Below are 19,049 nucleotides of genomic sequence, written 5' to 3'. Positions count from 1 at the left end.
TAGCCTCTCCTCATAGGACCTGCCCTGTTGTCCCCTGATCATACAAGTGGCCCTCCTCTGGACCCTCTCCATGCTGTTGACATCCCTCTTGAAGTGTGGCGCCCAGAACTGGATGCAATACTCCAGCTGCAGCCTGACCAGTGCCGCATAGAGGGGGAGGATCACCTCTTTGGACCTGCTCGAGATGCATCTGTGGATGCACGACAGGGTGCGGTTGGCCTTCCTAACTGCCTCTCCACATTGCCGGCCCATGTTCATCTTGGAGTCAATGATGACCCCCAGATCCCTTTCCGCCTCCGTGCTGACAAGAGGGGAGTTCCCTAATCTGTAGGTATGGTGCCGGTTGTTCCTCCCGAGGTGCATCACCTTGCACTTGTCTGTGTTGAAACCCATCCTATTCTTGTCCACCCACCCTTGTAACCTGTCTAGGTCTGATTGAAGCCTGATGCTTCCTTCTAGTGTGCCCACGTCCCCCCCACATCTTAGTGTCATCAGGAAATTTGAACAGGGTGCTTTTTACCCCCTCGTCCAAATCACTGATGAAGATGTTGAACAATGCGGGCCCGAGGACCGAGCCCTGCGGAGCCCCACTGCCCACGTCCTTCCAGGTTGAGAAGGACCCATCCACTACCACCCTCTGGGTGCAGCCCACCAGCCAATTGGCGATCCATTTGACTCTGGGTGTCTATACCACAGCCCCCCAGTTTCTTAATGAGAACAGGGTGAGAGACGGTGTCAAAAGCCTTCCGAAAGTACAGGAAGACTATATCCACTGCTACCCCTGCATCTAATGATCTGGTGATCTGATCGTAAAAGGCCACCAGGGTTGGTCTGACAGGACCTGCCACTGATGAACCCGTGTTGGTTGCCCCTAAGCATGCAGTCCCCTGCTGGCCCCTCATGGATGTGTGCCAGCATAATTTTCTCGAACAGCTTACCTAGGATCAAGGTGAGACTAACCGGCCTATAGTTTCCCGGGTCCTCCTTCCTCCCTTTTTTTGAAGATGGGGACCACGCTGGCCCTCTTCCAGTCCTCTGGTACTTCACCAGAGCACCACGAGTGCTCGTAAAGCCATGCCAGGGGACTTGCAATGACCTCGGCCAGTTCCTTTAGAACTCTAGGGTGGAGATCATCCGGGCCGGCTGACTTGAATACGTCCAAACCCTCCAGAAGCTCCGTAACTAAATCCTTGATAACCCATGGCCCAGGTGTGCCTCCCCCAGGGCCCGAAGGGGGCCCAGCAGGGAGATGGCTGTTCTGGTCCCTACTTAGGAAGACGGAGGCAAAGAAATCGTTAAACATGTTAGCTTTGCCGTCTGGTGTGACGACCAGGTTTCCCATCGCGTTCTGCAAGGGCCCCACATTACACGTATTTTACCCCCTACGTATTTAAAAAAGGACTTCTTATTGTCCTTAATCTGGGAAGGTAGTCCCAGTTCCATCTCTGCCTTGGCCTTCCTAACTACCCCCCTACATCCCCGAGCAACTACAGAATAGTCCTCCCTGGTGATGACGCCTTCTTTCCATTGGGTGTAAGCCTCCTTTTTTAGCAAGGAGACATTCCCGGATGCTTTTGGTGAGCCATGGAGGCTTGTGTGCTCTCCTGCTCCCTTTGATCCTTGTTGGGATTACCTTCCTTTGGGCTTGGAGGATCATCTCCTTAAGGAGCGACCACTCTCCTTGGACACCTGGCTCCCCTCCCCTCCGGGACCTCAGCGCTTCCCAACTATCCTCCTTAGCTTGTTGAGGTCTGCCCTCCTAAAATCTCTAGGGCCGCTGCCTTACTGCATGCCTCTGCCACCTTGTGCTGGATGGTGAATTCCAGCAGGCGATGATCGCTGTCGCCCAGGTGGTCGAGCACCCGCAGCCCCCTCACCAGGTCATCACCCGTGGCCAGCACTAGGTCCAACAAGGCGTCTCCCCTGGTGGGGCTGTGCACCTCCTGGGTTAGATGGAGGTCCTGCACTCTGGCCAAGAACCTGCGGGAGCGTTCAGACCTGGCTGACTGTTCTTCCTAGCAGATGTCCGGGAAATTCGGGTCCCCCATGACTACCACATCCTTAGCCTTCACTACCTCTGTGAGCTGACCCAAGAATTCCTGGTCAAGCTCTTCTCCCTGGTTGGGAGGTCTGTAGTAGACTCCCACCATTAAGTCCCTTTCCCGTTGACTGCCTTGTACTCTAACCCAAAGCACTTCAGAGCGCCCCTCCCCGACTCCTTGCTAATTGACGAGGATGTGTATTCCTCCTTAATATAGAGCACCACGCCCCCACCTCTCTTTCCTATCCTGTACAGCCTATAGCCCTTGACATTCACCGCCCAATCATGCGTTGCATCCCACCAGGTTTCCGTAATCCCCACTATGTCCAGGCTGGTGTCAGCCAGCAGGAGGGCGAGTTCCTCCTGCTTGTTGCCCATACTATGAGTGTTTGTGTAGAGGCATTTGAGGCCTTCTCTGGGTGTATATACTGACCCCCCTAGTCCCAGCGTTACCCTGGCCCCTATCTCTTACGTGTTTATTCGCTTCGCTCGTTGGTCTGGGCTGGGCTGTAGTTGTGGGTGCTGTTTGGTCTGGCAGTCTGATGTTTTCTCCGCCCTCATCTTCCCCTTCCCCCGACGAGCCTAGTTTAAAGCCTGCCGGAGGAGGTCCGCCAACCTAGAAGAGAACACACGCTTACCTTTAGGGGAAAGGTGGAGCCCGTCCCATCCCAGCATGTCTCTTGTCGTGATGTGCCGGTCGTGGCTGAGGAAGCCAAAGCCCTTCTCGAAACACCATTCCTGTAGCCACCAGTTGGTCTCCACGATGCATGTTTCATGCCGTCTGCCTCGTCCACTCGCTGGCAGGAAAGAAGAGAAAACCACCTGTGCGCCCATCTCCTTCAGCAAGCACCCCAGAGTGTGGTAGTTCCCCATCAGGCGATCAGGGCTCCTCCTGGCCGCATCGTTATACAACAGGGGCCTGAGTGCTGGGGCTGCCAGGAGACACTGGGCTGCGCACAGGTGGAGTAAGGTGCCATGTGAGGGACACTCCACTCTGCCAGGCACTGGGCACCTTTGCAAAAGCAGCTTCTCCCTGGTGGCTGTGGGAGTTCAGCTATGCAGACCCCGCTGGCACCAAGGCAGTGGCATGCTGTGGGGCTCCAAACATTCTTGGTAACACTGTCCATGCAAGAGTCTACCCCGCCTGCCTGGGATGGTAGCACAAGCTGCTTGGGGAGTGGGGCTGTGGGTAGGAGCTGTGGGCAAGGGGATGACATGCATAGGAATAAAGCAGTTACTGCTGCTTCATCAAGGGCTGGAACAGGCAGGAGGCGTGCGTGTGAAATTCAAAACAAAGAAAAAGGCTTATGTCAGTAACTTAAAATGGCTTGCTCTATTACTAAATTGCATCGGCTAATATGGTTGGTTAATCATCAGCTATAGTTGTCAGCCAAGAAAATCTTTATCAGTGCACCCTTATTTCTGCTACTTCAGCCTTTTCTGCATCATTTGTTACTAGAAAGCTTTCCCTGTTCAGTTTTTGACCAACACTTTCCATCCTCTTCCTCTTGTTGCTAACATACTTGTAGAAGAAACCCTTCTTGTTACACTTTATATCCCTTGCTAGCTGCAACTCCAGTTGCACTTTGGCCTTCCTGACTTCATCCCTGCATAGCTGAGCAATGCTTTTATACTCCACTCTAGTTATTTGTCCAAGTTTTCACTTGCTGTAAGCTTTCTTCTTGTGTTCTAGCTCACTGAAGTGTTCCTTGCAAGCCAAGCTGGTCTTCTGCCATACTTGGTAATCATCCTGCTTTTCAGGATTTTGTTCCTGCACCTTCAGGAAGGTTTCTTTTAAGGTACCTTAAAGAAAGCTCTGTTGGAGTACTTTCCTCTCAGACTGGCCTCCCCAGAGATCCTGCCCATCAGTTCCCCGAGTGCATCGAAGTCTGCTTTTTTCTGAAGTCCAGGGTCCTTATTCGGCTGCTCTCCAGCCTTCCTCAGGATCTTGAATTCAGTCATTTCATGGTTGCTGCTGCCCCAGTTGCCATCCACTACTATCTTCTCCACCAATTCTTCCATGTTTGTGAGCAGCAGGTCAAGAAGAGCACTGCCTCCAGTTGGCCACTCCAACACTCGCACCCAAATTGTGCCCAGCACTCCAAAAACTTCCTGGATTGTCTGTGCAGTTTCTCTTGCCCTCCCAGCAGATGTCAAGGTGATTTGAAGTCCCCCATGAGAACCAGGGTTTGTAATCTGGAAACGTGTGCCAGTTGTCTGAAGAAAGCCTCATCTACCTCTACCTCTTGGTCTGGTCTGTAGCAGACAATCACCCCAACATCACCCTTGTTGATTTTCCCCTCTAACTTTAACCCAGAGGTTTTCAATGCTCCTATCCCCAGTTTCATACTGGAGCTCTGAGCAATCATACAGCTCTTTACATAAAAGAGCAACTCCTCCTTTTCTCCCCTTCCTGTCCTTCCTGAATAGTTTATACCCATCCATAACACTGCTCTAGTCATGCAAGCTATCCCACCAAGTCTCTGTTATTTTGATCACATCATCAAGAAAACACTGAAGAATCCAAGAAACATCTCCAAGTCTACCTTTTTTTCATGCTCACTCAGAGCTGAGTAGTCAAGGGGATATTTATATAGCAAACAACTGAAAATTTCTGTTCTATGCTATGTATAATAATGGTCATTCCAGACGTCCAACTAGGCAAAAGCAGGCCTTGGATACAAGGAAAACTAAAAGCCAAGTGTTTGGGGCAACAACCACAACAAAAGTAATTGGAACTTCACCTTCACCAATGCTGTTTTCCTTTCTGAATGGGGACATGTTTTCAAAAAATCCTTTAGGATGAAAAGATGCAGTCAGTATCAAACCATATTTTTGCTACTTCTCAGATGATGGTTTCATGGTGCTATGAGTTGAATGTAATTTGACCTCACATCTCCTTTTGATTGAATGATTAGTCCTGAAAACATATATGACAACTTCACTACAGGACAGAGTTCAAACAGGACCCCAGCAAGGTGACCGTCCAGACTCCTACCCTGGAAATCTTCAAAAGGAGACTGGGTGGTCACCTTGCTGGGATCACCTAACCCCAGTTGTCTTTCCTGCCTAGTGCAGGGGGCTGAACCTGATGATCTTCCAAGGTCCCTTCCAGCCTTGCTATCTATGAATTTAGGAAGGTATGAGAATTTTGGTGGGTGGGGGAGGAGGGCCTCTCTTTAGGGATGCAATCAATGTATAACAAGGGACTGCACAATTACACCTTAATCTGTTCTTATCAGATACAGAAATTGAATGAGTTGGTTTTGACAAACCAGAACAGGCTTCAACTTCTGGATGTGTTAAGAGAGGAGACTGAAATGAAAGATAAGCAGCTGCAGCAGCTAGAGAAACACAGCAGTTCTCTAACACAAGAAAAAGACCAGCTTCAGCAGGTGTTGAAGGATGTAAGGGCAGAGAAGGATCAACTGGAGGCATACCTTCAAGAGAGCACTGAGAAGGTACAGTAAGTTCTGGGAAATGTGTACTAAAAATGTAACGTTCTGTTCTCTTCTTTCAGTACTCTTGTCAGAGATTGGTGCCCAAAGACCTTTGGTCTGTCACTGCCAGTAACTGGGGGTTTGGTGGAAGGGGCTAATGCAACATTTTGGAATGAGGTCTTGATATAAGACTGGATGAAGAAATTTTAATATAAAATATTTGTCATATATGTTCCTGAGTTAAAGGGCCCGGCTTATTTATGGAGCGTCCAAGCAGTGCTCATAGGTTCATAGAAAAGTAAAGCTAAAAGGGACCTCTTCACAAGGTCTAGTCCAACCCACTGCTTAGGCAGAATCATCTCTGACTAAACCATCCCAACCAAGTGACATTTTTTGTTTTGTTTTTCAAAGAACAATTGTATAAATAATACTTTCCCATTGCCTAGCTTTCCATGAGGTTATACAAGTCTTTTGAAAATGCATATCGCCTTTCTAATTTGTTTTCAAAGTTGACTAAGAATTTTTTTCCACAAAACCTTAATGTCCTGTTGCTTTACCTGGAAGAGTTCTGGAGTTGGCACTGCCAAATAAGGCCGAACTGGACAGAAACTAGGACTTCTGAGTAGCTAAAATAACTGGTATATCTGCTAAATCTTTTCAGTAGAACACTATAATCTTTTTTTTAAGGCCCTGTTTCATAGTTAAAGGCACCCTTGTATTCTGATCATCTCTTGTGTTTCAGTCCCTGAAAATTCAGGCAGACATGGAAAATCTACAGAAGGAGCTGAAGCAACAGAAAGAGCAAGTTGATATCCAGAACAACTTGTTAGCAAAGAGAGAAAAGGAACTGAAGAGGGCTGAAGAGGAAACAACACAACTACAGGAGAAAGTAAGTTTTTTAAACTGGCAGAAAACTGAAACTCTTTAGTTTTAATTTCTTCAGCATAAAGAATGCATGTACAAGGGGTGGGGAGGTGAGCAGCTGTATTGTGTTTCAGCTGTGCGACTCGTACAGTAAGCTCTCTGAACTTGGCTCCTCAGTGAGCTGCGACATCTCATTGCACATGTGCCAGAGCCATAGGGGATATGCAGTGACTGATTTTAAGATGCATCAGGGCCCTGGGCAAACAGAAAATTGGAGGCCTCCACCAGGCAAGGGCAGGTTTCCTTTGCACCTGCCAGGGGGCTGCAGCTGGGCCCGCCCAGCCTCCTCAGCACATCTGGGGCAAGCCAGGGAGCATGAGCACTACTGAGGTGAAGGCGGCCCTGGTTCCAACCCAGCCCAGTCCCTCCACCTGGCAGGTGTCGCACAACCAGGGCTGCATTTAAACACAACTTGGCATAAATTTGCAGAGAACAAATTTAGGAGGTGTACTGCTAATACAGAGGGGTGCCTGGATTATTACACAGGAAGAATTACAACCTTGGAATATAGTAATAGAAATTATATGACGTTTACCATATTTACTCAAATCCAAGACTATTTTGAATTTAAGATTACAATTCCCTAGTTAGATTTTACATATGGAAAATTAGGAATGTCTTATTTTCCATGTCAAGTATCCAGTTATTGGAGAGTTGTCTTGAAATTCATTCCCCATTGCCGCAGCAGGAGGGCAACACATGGGGAGGCAGGTGTAGGGAGCAGGAAGACCCTTGCCCCCCTACCACTTCGACCATCCTCACACACCTTGTCTTGTCTGCCCCCTCCATGTGTCTGCTTCTCCCACACACAGATGCACTTGATACATTTTCCCCCCCCCTCCACCTCACCTGCTCCCAGCCACTGAAGTGTGCAGTGTGGTCCTTTTTTTTCACAGGGTCAGTGAGCATGTTCTAATCCAGGGATGCTCAACCCCTGGTCCACAGGCCAAATCTAGCTCTCAGTGCAGTCAGTCTGGCTTGCAGGGCTCCTCACAGGTCTGGAAGTATGATGGTGAGAAAGTGGTGGCACCATTCCCTTGCTGCCAAACTTCCAGACCCATAGGCAGCCTCAGGCACTTGATCCCAGCATGCAGGGCTGGCCCCCTGGGGCCCAGCTCCAGTGTACCAGAGCCCACATTGGCTAGAAACAGCTGTGCTGGGCTCCAGAACCCAGTCACCAGCTCCGTGCCAGGAGCAGGGGAGAGACCGGGGCTGCATTGCCTCAGACCCCTCCCCCACTACCCGCTCCAAGGCGTGTGCATGCACAGGTACAGAGCTGATGCCTGGGCTCCAGAGCCCAGCACAGCTGTTTGCAGCCTCCCAGCTCTGGGTAGCTGCTGCCAGCCAGGAGCTGGGATGCTGCAAGCAGCCTTGCTGAGAGCAGCCCAGGGTCTGTTGCTGGCAGCAGCTACCCAGAGCAGGTGCTGGTCATGCCATGCCAAGCAAAATGGCCTCGTGCCATGCTCGGCCCACGTGCCGGGGGTTGCCAACCCCTGCTGTACATCTTACAGGGTGCATTTTGTGGCTTTAATGTGCGGAGAAAGGTCACAATGGATGATCTAGAGGGCCTTCCTAGGCAAATGGTTGCTTGTGATCACAGGACGTGCATGACCCTTCTGTACCTCCTGAAATTTTCCAGTTGATGGTTTTTGAGTGAAAATAAATAGTACTAGATGGTAATAAATGAAGAATATTCATTACCAAACTTAAAACAACTCCACTTCTGGTTGCTACTTCTGATCTATTGTGGATGAATTAACCTTATATTCTTATCCTCTTTTTCTATAGATTCTTGAAACCCAGAAGGAGCTGAAACAGCATCAAGAACTAATCAACAATGAAAAAAACAAGGCTGAAGGAAGAGAAGCAGAACTACTGAAAGTTCAGAGGCAATCTGAGATTCTAGAAGAGGGTTTAAAGCACAAGGTGAACTTTAACCATTTGTTTTCTGAAGTTTGGCACTAAAACGTGACTCTTACTATAAAATAAGACTTTGTTCAATTTCAGATTTCACATGATTCACACTTCTGTTATCCTTCAGAAGAGCCTGAAGTTACTTGAAAAGTACTAGACATTGTCTCAGCCTTTGGTTGCTCTCTTCCTCAGTTTGACTGGGGCAACTTAAGTGCTTTGTATTGATTTAACTGTTGCTAGCACACTAATAGGTCTATCATATATTGATTCATACCAGTTAATAAAAGGCTGCTCTGCCCTGGGCAAGTATATGCGACTAAGAAGTGATGCAGTGTCACAGTGTGGTTCTCTCAATTTTTGACATGCAGGCATTGGAATGCTGAATTTGTAAATACCCCTCTTGTCCAGAGAGGTTCTACAACCAGTGGTTTTTAATAAATGCCATATTTAGCTTCCTTATTTCCTTATACAAAAATTATGGACAGCTAGTTGTCATTGAATGATAAAAATCTTATATTATCTAACTTTGTTTTCATAACTTCTCTGCCAAGCTACCCCATCCCTTTATAGGTAACTATACTGATAAAATCTTATGGGTTTTTCAGTAGCTTTCTCTGAGTGGTATGGAATAGACTGATATTTTCAATTTTCTTATTTTGATTTAAAAAATACTACGTAGCCAAAAATGCTATGCAGGTAGTGTCACTGTTTCTGGTGTCAATTTATAAAAATCTTCATCTGCAACCCAGTATAAGTAGTAGTCTTCAATTCCAGTGAATTACGTGGCAAATCATGAGCCTTTGGCTTTGAACTAATATCATGCATAGTTTGGCACCTACTTTATATGTACCACAAAGTACTGCATAGAAGTGTGTTTGTGGAGTATCTGAGCTACTACTTGCAGCAGTTTCAAAAAAAGGCAACATGCATCACTTCTGGATGAACCAAGTCCTATATGGGTACTATATGTAAATTCCTACAGCTGTTTAATTTCAAAGCCCACTGCGCATGCGTGCAGTTTAAAAGGGCCCGCCAAACGGGGAAAAAAGCTCAGTTAGGCTCTGGAGCAGTGGGAGACGTGCGGGTGAAGCCCGCTGTGCCCCCGTTCCCCCGAAGCCCCTCAGACACCCCCTCAGCAGCTGCAGAGCCCCCTGCCAACCCCCAGCACAGCCAGAGGTAAGTGGGCTCGTGGTGGGAAGGGGTTAACTCCTCGCTCCCTGGGAGGAGGCCGGCTGCATGGAGCCGGGCCGGGTCAAGCCCCACTTGGCCCAGCCCCCCAGGAAGCCACACGACCGGAGCTGTGCGAACAGGCTGCGTAAACAAGCGCTTGAGTTAGCGCGGAGTTCGCGCAGGAGAGGGCACGGGAGGGCACGAGACCCTGCCTGCGGCCCCCCCAGAGTAGTCAGCCCCAGCCATAGCCAGCCTACCAGAGGCATGACACGGATAGGCATGTGCCACACCCCGAGGGTCCCCTGGGGCTCTGCAGCCCCCCCATCAGGCACCTCAGAGACAGCCACCCAGACAGAGCCCATGGTTCCGGGCTCCACGCAGACGGAGCCCCTGGCTCTTGGCTGCGGGGGCTGCCTGTCCCTTTTTCAGGCTCTGGGGCCCGGGAGCATGGCCACCTCCCCTTGCGGGGTCTGCTCCCTACTGGGGTCTCTGGCGTGCCAGCTGGAGGAGCTCCAGGCCACAGTCCAGAGACTGCGTGCCATCAGGGACTGCGAGCAGGAGATGGCCTGGCAGTAGGAGTCTCTTCTCCCCTGGGAGCTGCAGGAGAGAGCACCGTCTCCCTCCAGGACTAAGGAGGACTCTGGGACCTCCTGCTCTGCCCAGTCAGGGGCATGGACCAAGGTGGTCAAGGGCCCTAAGGCCCGCCGCACCAAGGCCCCTCCCTCGCCGGAGCTTACCAACAGGTTCGCACCTCTTGCAGCCCCAGCAGAGCCTGCTCAGTTGTCGGCTCCCACAGGCAACCCAGGCTCAACCACAGCTACTGCCCCCCGCTCTCCCCAAGACGAAACGAAAGGTGTTTGTTGTGGGAGACTCCATCCTGCGGGGGACTGAGGGGGCAATCTGCCGCCCCAACCCCTTAGCCCGGGAAGTCTGCTGCTTCCCGGGGGCCCGCATCCGAGACATCGCGGAGAGGATCCCACAGCTCCTCCGGCCCACAGACCACTACCCCATGCTCCTTATTCATGTGGGCACCAATGACACGGCTCGGAGCACCCCCAGCCAGGTCATGAGGCGCTACAGGGATTTGGGAGCAGGGCTTAGGGATCTGGGAGCTCAGGTGGTGTTTTCGTCAATCCTCCCAGTCTCGGGCTATGGGCTGAGGAGGGAGAGGAGGATCCACGCAGTCAACCAAAGACTCTGGAGCTGGTGTCATCGGGAAGGCTTTGGCTTCCATGACCACAGCCCGCTCTTTGGAGAGAGAGGCAGCGAGCTGCTGGGAAGAGATGGCCTCCACCTCTCTCCCCTGGGGAGGAGGCTCTTCTCAGCCAGGCTGGCTGACCTGCTCCACCGGGCTTTAAACTAAGCCCACTGGGGGATGGGGGGACTACTGCCACTGCTGGCCTGCTGAGCAACCCTTGCAAAGCCAGCAGACCAAGGCACTTCAGGGAGCCCACCCCTGCCCCAGCCCTGGCACAATCTGTGGACAAGGCAAGAGCCCCCAAGGGCACACTTGCCTGCCTGTACACTAATGCCAGGAGCCTGGGCAACAAGCAGGACAAGCTCGTCCTCCTGCTCAGTGCAAAGAATTATGACGTCATTGGGATAACGGAGACCTGGTGAGACTCCACCCATCACTGGACCACGGGTATAGAGGGCTATACCTTGTACAGGAGGGATCGTGTTGACAAAAGGGGCAGGGGTGTAGCTCTCTATGTGAAGGAAAGCTACATGTCCCTGCAAGCTGATGTTGCCGACCGGCATGGACAGCTAGAGACCCTCTGGGTAAAAATTCGTGGGGAATACGGCACAGGGGACACAACGGTGGGAGTCTACTACAGAGCTCCTACTCAAAGTCCCGAGCTTGACCAGGAGTTTGCCCGGGAACTGACTGAGGCCGCTTGCTCCAGGACCTTGGTTGTCATGGGTGACTTCAATTACCCGGACATCTCCTGGGAAGATCACTCAGCAAAATCTGAGTGGTCGCAAAGCTTTCTCTCGTGTGTGGATGACCTCTACCTGACTCAAGAAGTCTGTGGGCCAACGAGAGGCAAAGCGCTGCTCGACCTGGTACTGGCTATGGGGGATGACCTAATCGGCGACCTAGTGATCGATGGGAAGCTGGGTGACAGCGACCACGAGCTGATCACCTTCACCATCCGCCGTAAAGCTGGCAAGTCAGTCAGCAACACAGAAGTCCTTGACTTCAGAAAAGCCGACTTTGACAAGCTCAAGAGGCTTGTCGGTCAGGCCCTCAGGGACCATGACCCCAGGGAGATGGGAGTTCGAGAACAGTGGCTGCTTCTCAAGGAAGCAATCCTCAATGCACAAGCCAAATCTATTCCAGCACGGAGGAAAGGCAGCAAGAAGGCACAGCAGCCCTCCTGGCTCTCCAGGGACCTAGCGGACCTCCTGCGGCTAAAAAGGAAAGCCTACAAAGGATGGAGGACGGGATTCACCTCCAAGGAGGATTATTCTGCGCTGGTCCGGTCCTGCAGGGAGCAAACCAGGAAAGCCAAGGCTGCAACTGAACTCCAACTAGCTTCAAGCATCAAGGACAACAAAAAGTCCTTTTTCAGATATGTGGGGAGCCAGAGGAAAAGCAAGGGCAACGCTGGACCCCTGCTAAACCAGATGGGGCAACTGACAACTGACGCCCAGGAAAAAGCCAACCTATTAAATAGGTACTTTGCGTCAGTCTTTCATCAGTCCATGGGACGCCCATGCCTGCTATGGGACAGGGAGATCCGGGTGATGGGGATCCCCTCCCCTCCATAAATGCTGACCTCGTGAAGGAACATCTTGAGAAGCTGGATACCTTCAAGTCAGCCGGCCCTGACAATCTGCACCCCAGGGTACTCAAGGAGCTGGCGAGCGTCATAGCCCAGCCCCTGGCACGGATCTTTGAAAACTCCTGGCGCTCTGGTGTAGTGCCCGAAGACTGGAAGAAGGCCAATGTGGTGCCGATCTTCAAGAAAGGGAAGAGAGTGGATCCAGTTAACTACAGGCCCATTAGCCTGACTTCTATACTGGGGAAGATCTTAGAAAAGTTTATTAAGGAGGCCATCCTTGATGGACTGGCCCAGGCTAACATCCTAAGGGATAGCCAGCACGGGTTTGTTGCAGGTAGGTCTTGTTTGACCAATCTCATTTCCTTCTATGACCAGGTGACCTATCACCTGGACAAGGGAGAAGAGGTTGATGTCATATATCTTGACTTCAAAAAGCTTTTGATCTGGTATCCCATGATCACCTCTTGGCCAAACTGCCCAGTTGTGGCCTTGGCTCCACCACGATCCGCTGGCTGGGAAACTGGCTCCGTGGTCGGACCCAGAGGGTTGTAATTGATGGCAGTCACTCATCGTGGTGCCCTGTGACCAGTGGGGTCCCTCAAGGCTCTGTCCTGGGACCCATCCTGTTCAACATCTTCATTAACGATGTGGACATTGGAGTCAGGAGTGGACTGGCCAAGTTCGCCAATGACACCAAACTTTGGGGCGGGTGATCCAGGCTGACCTGGACAAGCTCAGCAAATGGGCAGATGAGAACCTCATGGTGTTTAACACCGATAAATGCAAGGTTCTCCACCTTGGGAGGAAAAACCTGCAGCACCCTTATAGGCTCGGCAGTGCTACATTGGATAGCACTACAGAAGAAAGAGACTTGGGGGTCATCATTGACCACAAGATGAACATGAGCCTTCAATGCGATGCTGCGGCTAGTAAAGCGACCAAAACGCTGGCTTGAATCCATAGATGCTTCTCGAGCAAATCCCGGGACGTCATTCTCCCCTTGTACTCGGCCTTGGTGAGGCCGCAGCTGGAGTACTGCGTCCAGTTTTGGGCTCCACAATTCAAAAAGGATGTGGAGAAGCTGGAGAGAGTCCAGAGGAGAGCCACGCTTCATGTTAGAACCTTTAACAGTTAAGTTGCATTCGTCTCCTGCAAAGATATTGCAAATATTCTTGGAATTGTTTATCTTTCATCATTACAATAGATAAGAGGCCAGTAAAACTACAAAAACAGTTTCTCCTTCCTCCCCCTGTCTCTGTGTGGGCCAAGGGGCTGCTGCAGTCATGGCATAGTGTGCAGCCCATACAGTGTGACATGAGAGCCTATGGCTCCTTGCCGTTCAAGCTGGACAGCTCTGCACTAAACCAACTACTTCCATCTCTCATTTCCCTGGTGACCCAACTTGAGGTTTTAAAACTAGGTCTGCAAAATTGAAATGCTAATGTAAGCTTAATTACCTTTTTAATTCTTACTCTGATGCTTCTGGGTAGGCAAAGCTCACTTCTCCAAAATGTCTTTCTAATTATCTTGTAAGTAGCTACATTAGAATAGTTTCTTAGAAACTGTGGTTCCTCTTCCATATTTGATTTACTTGAGAGAATGCTTTGCATGAAAAATTACAAAATGGGACCTGTTAATAGTAATCTTGTGTTAACTGTTTTTCTATAGATTCATCAAGTAACTGATGCACTGACGAATATCTCTTCTGAAAGAGATCAGTTATTGGCTGAAAAAAACAATATTTCTCTTAAACTTCAAGAACAGATTTCATCAATGAATCAAGAAAAAGATGAGCTTCAAAAAATACTTGAAGGTATCACATCTGAGAGAGACCAACTAAAGACTGACCTGCAGAAAGCTATTAACATGGTTGGTTACAAATATTTTTATACTAACAGGAGTCATTACTATTAAAAAAAAAAAAAAAAAAAAAAAAAGGTTTCGATTGATACTTCTGCACATGGGTTTTTTTCAGTGCAATGAAACAAATGAGAAATTGGAACTTGCCTTAGACGAATTGAAACAGAAAAAACTGAATGATGTGGCGGTTCAGTCAAATCTACCAGATAATGAAGAACAGATTCATTCTGACAGCTTGGACGCAAAAGCTTTGGAAGTAAAGGTAAATATCAGTAAGTTAATAGATGTGAAACTTTAAAATAGGGCTGGAAGGAACCTTGGGAGGGTAATCAAGCCCAGTATCACAAGACAGAATCGTCTTCCTCTAAACCAGGGATGGCTAACCAGCACAGCATGGGGCAGCGGTAGCAGCACAAGACAGACACAGGGTAGCCATATGTGGGCTCCAGACAGCTGCAGCAGGAAACTGCTAGCAGGGGGAGGGGCCGTTTTCCTCCTGGGCTGAGCAACAGCTTTTGTCCTATGCCATTGCTGTTGAGCCTGGGTGGGCGAGCCCAGAACAGGCAGGGGGTTAGCAGGGTCACAGTTGTGCAGTGCACATCTCCACTGATACCATGGGGCTAGAGCCAGTAGCAGGAGCAAAAAGGAGCTGGGGCAGCAGCATGTGCCACAGCTGGACTGTGCCTGGGCCCTGGGACAGAGGGACCCATTGCAGGTTGGACAAAGACCCTCTGGAACATTTTGCCCAACCCTACTCTAGCCCCCTTACCCAGGGTCAGGACTGCAGCTGCTGCCTGCTTGCCCACTGCCACCTCTAAACCCTGCCACTTTCTTTTCTGCAGCATCTCCCTCACCACACACACCCTTGCAGTTCCCCATACAGCCTCTGCTCTCCCACCTGCCCCCTCTCCCTTCCCACCTCTGGGCTAGGGCCATGATCAGTGCACCAGGCTGAAACAGTGAGCCACAGAGCAGGGGGAGGGGGAGCGCAGAGAAGGGAGGAGGGGAAGCGGGGCTGAGGCTGCAGGGGGGTTAGGGAAGTGCGCCATAAGCAGGGGACAAGTTGCTTGACCTCTGCACACCATCTGTTCCCCCACTGTCTGCCCTACTGCAACAGTGTAGGGGATGAATCAAAGACAACCTTCCAATGATTAGATTCTATACATGGAAAACTATAACACTTAAACAGATTCTATACATGGAAAATGTATATTGGGGAATTGTCTTAAATTCAGGGTAGTCTTAGATTCAAGCAAATATGGTATTATTGGAGATTCCTCATGGGGGAGGGAAGTATGAAGCACTGGAGAATCTATCTTCCTAACTAGAGCCAAGGAAGAGGTTTGGTCTTTCATGAAACATACAGGACACTTTTGATAGTACAGCAGATTGTATAAAGACTTGCAACATCTTCTAAAATTATGAAGAAAAAACTTAAGAGTTTATTTGAAAGCATACGAGTTTAATCTGGGTTTGCTTTTTCTAAGAATTGCTAAATTGCTGTCTCTGCTGATGGCATTAAATATAAAAACTGCCATACTGGATCAGACCACAGGTCTGTCTAGCTTAGTATTGTCTCCCAGCAGTGGAAAGTATCATTTGCTTTATGGGAAGTGTTTACAAAACGGGACATGTGTAAAGTGATTCATTCCTTGCCACACATTCCCAGTTCCTAGTAAAAATAGGCTTAGGGATATCCTGAGCCAGAGGATGTTTAATAGCTCCTGGTGGACCTTTTTCTTCAGGAATGTCTCTAATCCACTTACTTATTTAAACTTGGCTACATTTTTTTTTAAAGCCTCCCACAACATCTTGTGGTAACCATTTCCACAGTTTTATTACAACCTGCCCAGCCCTGGTTTCTAAATCTGCTACTCCATTTCATCAGGTGTCCTTTTTAGGTCTTGTATTATCACATTTGTCTATCCCATGAGGTAAGTAATGGCTGAACCTGGTTTTCTTTGTGCTTAAAACCTATACATTTATTTGACAGCACCAGGCTAGTGGCTTTGATCTTAATGTTTTGTATTATTTCTGAATCCGGTTTTGGTTTTGTCTTTTTGTTGGGGTTTATTTTGTGTTTTTAACGTAGTTACTATTGGAGAAATTCCCGAAGATGGAGAAGAGATATGATTGTTTCACTACAATGTCTCTTTATCTGGAGACTCAGCTCAACAGTCAGAAAGAACAGATAGACCTGATTGTAAAACAGCTTTCATCTGAACCAGCTAAACAAGTTAAAAGACTTCAGACTGAAAATGAGAGAATAAGCAGTTATCTCCAGAGTTTATTGAAGAAACTTCAGGTATAAATTACAAACTGTGGTTGTTTGGATTGCTTCCCATTGCTTGGTTTCATTGCTTTGTTCCACCGTTCTACAAATGGTGCTGCTAAAGTACTGTGTAGTTGTAACTAGACCAAGAAGTAATATGTAACATTGGAGTAAGAATTTATTTTCAAACATCCTGCCCTGCTCTGCATGTCCATAGAATGCAAATTGATTTCTAATTCCTGCATAGGTCCTGGAAAAATGGCACCAGTTTCTCAATTTTAACTTATGAGCATAGTTTGGCTGCTTTGAATAGTATTATATCTGAATGTCAATTAACTCTAACTACCCAAAGAGAACTTCATCTGCATGCTAGATGGTCCAAGATTTGAATTATGGATTTTTACATAAACATTCTTCTTTAGAGGTTTTAAATGTTTCTGTTTTTCTTTAAAGTTTCGTGTTTCTCTTGCAGAGTCTTGCAGTGTGGCAGGTTTTGATTCAAGACCTTAATAGTTAGGTTATTTCTGGGGATCCCCATCACACTAGGAAAAGGTCCATCAATATAGTGATATAGTAAATAGCAGTTCCCTTCCCATTATCTTTTTGTAAAGGTTCTTTTCATCTACTAGTTATGGCCACAGGGTAGAGAGAACACTTGATCTTCACCTTAGCCTCCCTCTCCTACTGAGGCAACAGCTGTTTTAACCTTTTCACAGCTGAATTTTCAGCAGCTCTAGTCTCCTCAGCCAAAATCTGAAGCCATGTAGCTGTTGCTAAAGACTGGATACCGTGGGCAGATCTAAGTTTTTGGAAAAAAGGCTAAAAACAGGCTGTAAGGTTGTGAAATAGCTATTCCTGGCTTCTTTTCTTCTATCAGACAGCATAGTTGATAAGTGAACCATCAAGATTACTAAAAAGGAGCAAGGGTTATTAACACCTGTGGAGCAGGACTTGTATAGAATAGATTGACCCACTAAGTCAAGGGATTTCCTCGGTACTTCCTGAACAGAAATGACACTCTAATTGTCAAACAGTTGGTTTTAAACTTTGGATGGAGTAGGAATGAGAAGTGGAGGGCTGCAGGTGTACTCACTTGAATCTGCCCCTGCTGAACCATCATCCCTCCCTCCATACAGATGCTGCAGGAAAAAGAAGGAAGAGCAGAACCATCTTCCAGCATTTCCATACTTCTGTTCTGGGTAGAAAGTGGGGAAGTAGATTCTTGGAAGGCTAATTTTGGCAGGAAAGGGTGGTATGCAAGTAAATAGGATAATGTGTTTTGTTTTTGGTTGATGTTCATGTTTATGATTCTTAATACATTCCTTCCATATTCTTCATTTAGCTTATTAAAGTTGTATACTCTCTCTAATAGGCAAAAGCAACCATCTTTTCTTGCATACCACTTACCCCCGAATAAGATATGTGCCTTGGTTTTTTGGAAGGCAGAATGGGGGATGGAAATCCCACAGAATCATGTCTGACTAATGTAGAGTGAGTCCTTTTTAGAAGCAGTCTAGTTGAGGCAGCAGGAACGTCTTGGTATGGCAGGACAGCAACAATGCTAGGCCCTAGAACCTGCAAGGATAGTGTCAAGACTGTCACTACTTTACTGTAAATATTTTTTAATATAAGCTCCTATAAATGAGTGTTTCCATAATCCTCACCCAGATCCAGTTCAGTTGGCATTCAGGCACAAGCTACAGTGCTCAGCCAATAGCTGCTGCAGCTATTAGAGTTAACAAAAGACTCTGCCCCTTCTTGCTGGGGCAGGAGAGAAGTTGCAGCCATCTTGACAGCCATTAGACCATGCTGTCTGCATGCTTTTATGTCACCAAAGAAAAATCAACTTCCCCACTCGAGACAAACACCCCAATGTGAAGATTTGATTCTGGAGGATAAAGGTGTGTGTGGTATGTGACTAAATGGGGTTAGTCAAGTCAAACTACCTCTTAAAATGCAAAACTGTTTTGTCTAGGACAATGATTCTCAACCTTTTTAGTCGGGACACTCCTCCCCATTTTATTTTATTTATTTTTTCATGTGGTGGCATCCCTGGCTGAGAACTACTGTTGTGATGCCTCAACTTAGCCAGTAGCTTGCTCCTTCCTCCAGTTCCTGTAGCCACTGTAGAAATGTGTGCCTTAATCAGAAATTCAGTGGGCTGCTAGGCTTAAAGAGACCTATGCACTTTTTTGACAGGGGCTACCCTCAGTCTTGTTCTTGACTGCAATTTGTAGAAGTAATTTCACTGTCTTGTGAAAGGTGGGGGAACCTCGTTTCAAAGGGTGCCTTTTCATTTCTGGACCATCCCAAGGGCTAGTTGAAGGTCAGAGTGAGGGGGACATCCCAAGGAGCTGTCAAGGAAATCTGTAGTCACTGACCTGGGGCTGTATCCAAAGCATGAGAGTGCTCAGGTCTTCAGACAGTGCCTGAGATCCAGATATGCAAGTGTCCATGGGTACTAGGATGAGAGTGTTGCTCCTCACAAAGTTCAGAGAGCTGTTTTTGTACTGATGGCCACAGGGCTTTTTCTAAACCTGTGGAGTGCTCTTCATTCACTTATAAGCTAACTTTTTTTACTTGGGGAATGAGAGACAGCCTAGAAAGGGCTGTCTGCTTTAGGCTCATCAGGGCATCCT

The 19,049-nt window shown here is 48.2% G+C and overlaps 1 protein-coding gene across 4 annotated transcripts in view; it reads left to right on the top strand.

The window, feature by feature from the left end:
• CENPE (centromere protein E) overlaps window positions 1-19,049 on the top strand; it is an 80,692-nt gene that overhangs the window by 49,799 nt on the left and 11,844 nt on the right. For all 4 annotated transcript variants that reach the window (XM_090031908.1, XM_090031909.1, XM_090031907.1 and 1 more), the window contains 6 exons: window positions 5,284-5,502; window positions 6,224-6,370; window positions 8,194-8,331; window positions 13,947-14,147; window positions 14,254-14,400; window positions 16,231-16,443. In XM_090031908.1, coding sequence (XP_089888034.1) covers window positions 5,284-5,502; window positions 6,224-6,370; window positions 8,194-8,331; window positions 13,947-14,147; window positions 14,254-14,400; window positions 16,231-16,443 — 1,065 coding nt within the window. The remainder of the gene's footprint in view (window positions 1-5,283; window positions 5,503-6,223; window positions 6,371-8,193; window positions 8,332-13,946; window positions 14,148-14,253; window positions 14,401-16,230; window positions 16,444-19,049) is intronic.

The sequence above is a fragment of the Crocodylus siamensis genome, chromosome 2 (assembly GCF_052110815.1).
Source record: "Crocodylus siamensis isolate JL-2025a chromosome 2, ASM5211081v1, whole genome shotgun sequence".
Classification (NCBI taxonomy): Eukaryota; Metazoa; Chordata; order Crocodylia; family Crocodylidae; genus Crocodylus; species Crocodylus siamensis.
This window is presented reverse-complemented; position numbering and strand designations above follow the sequence as displayed.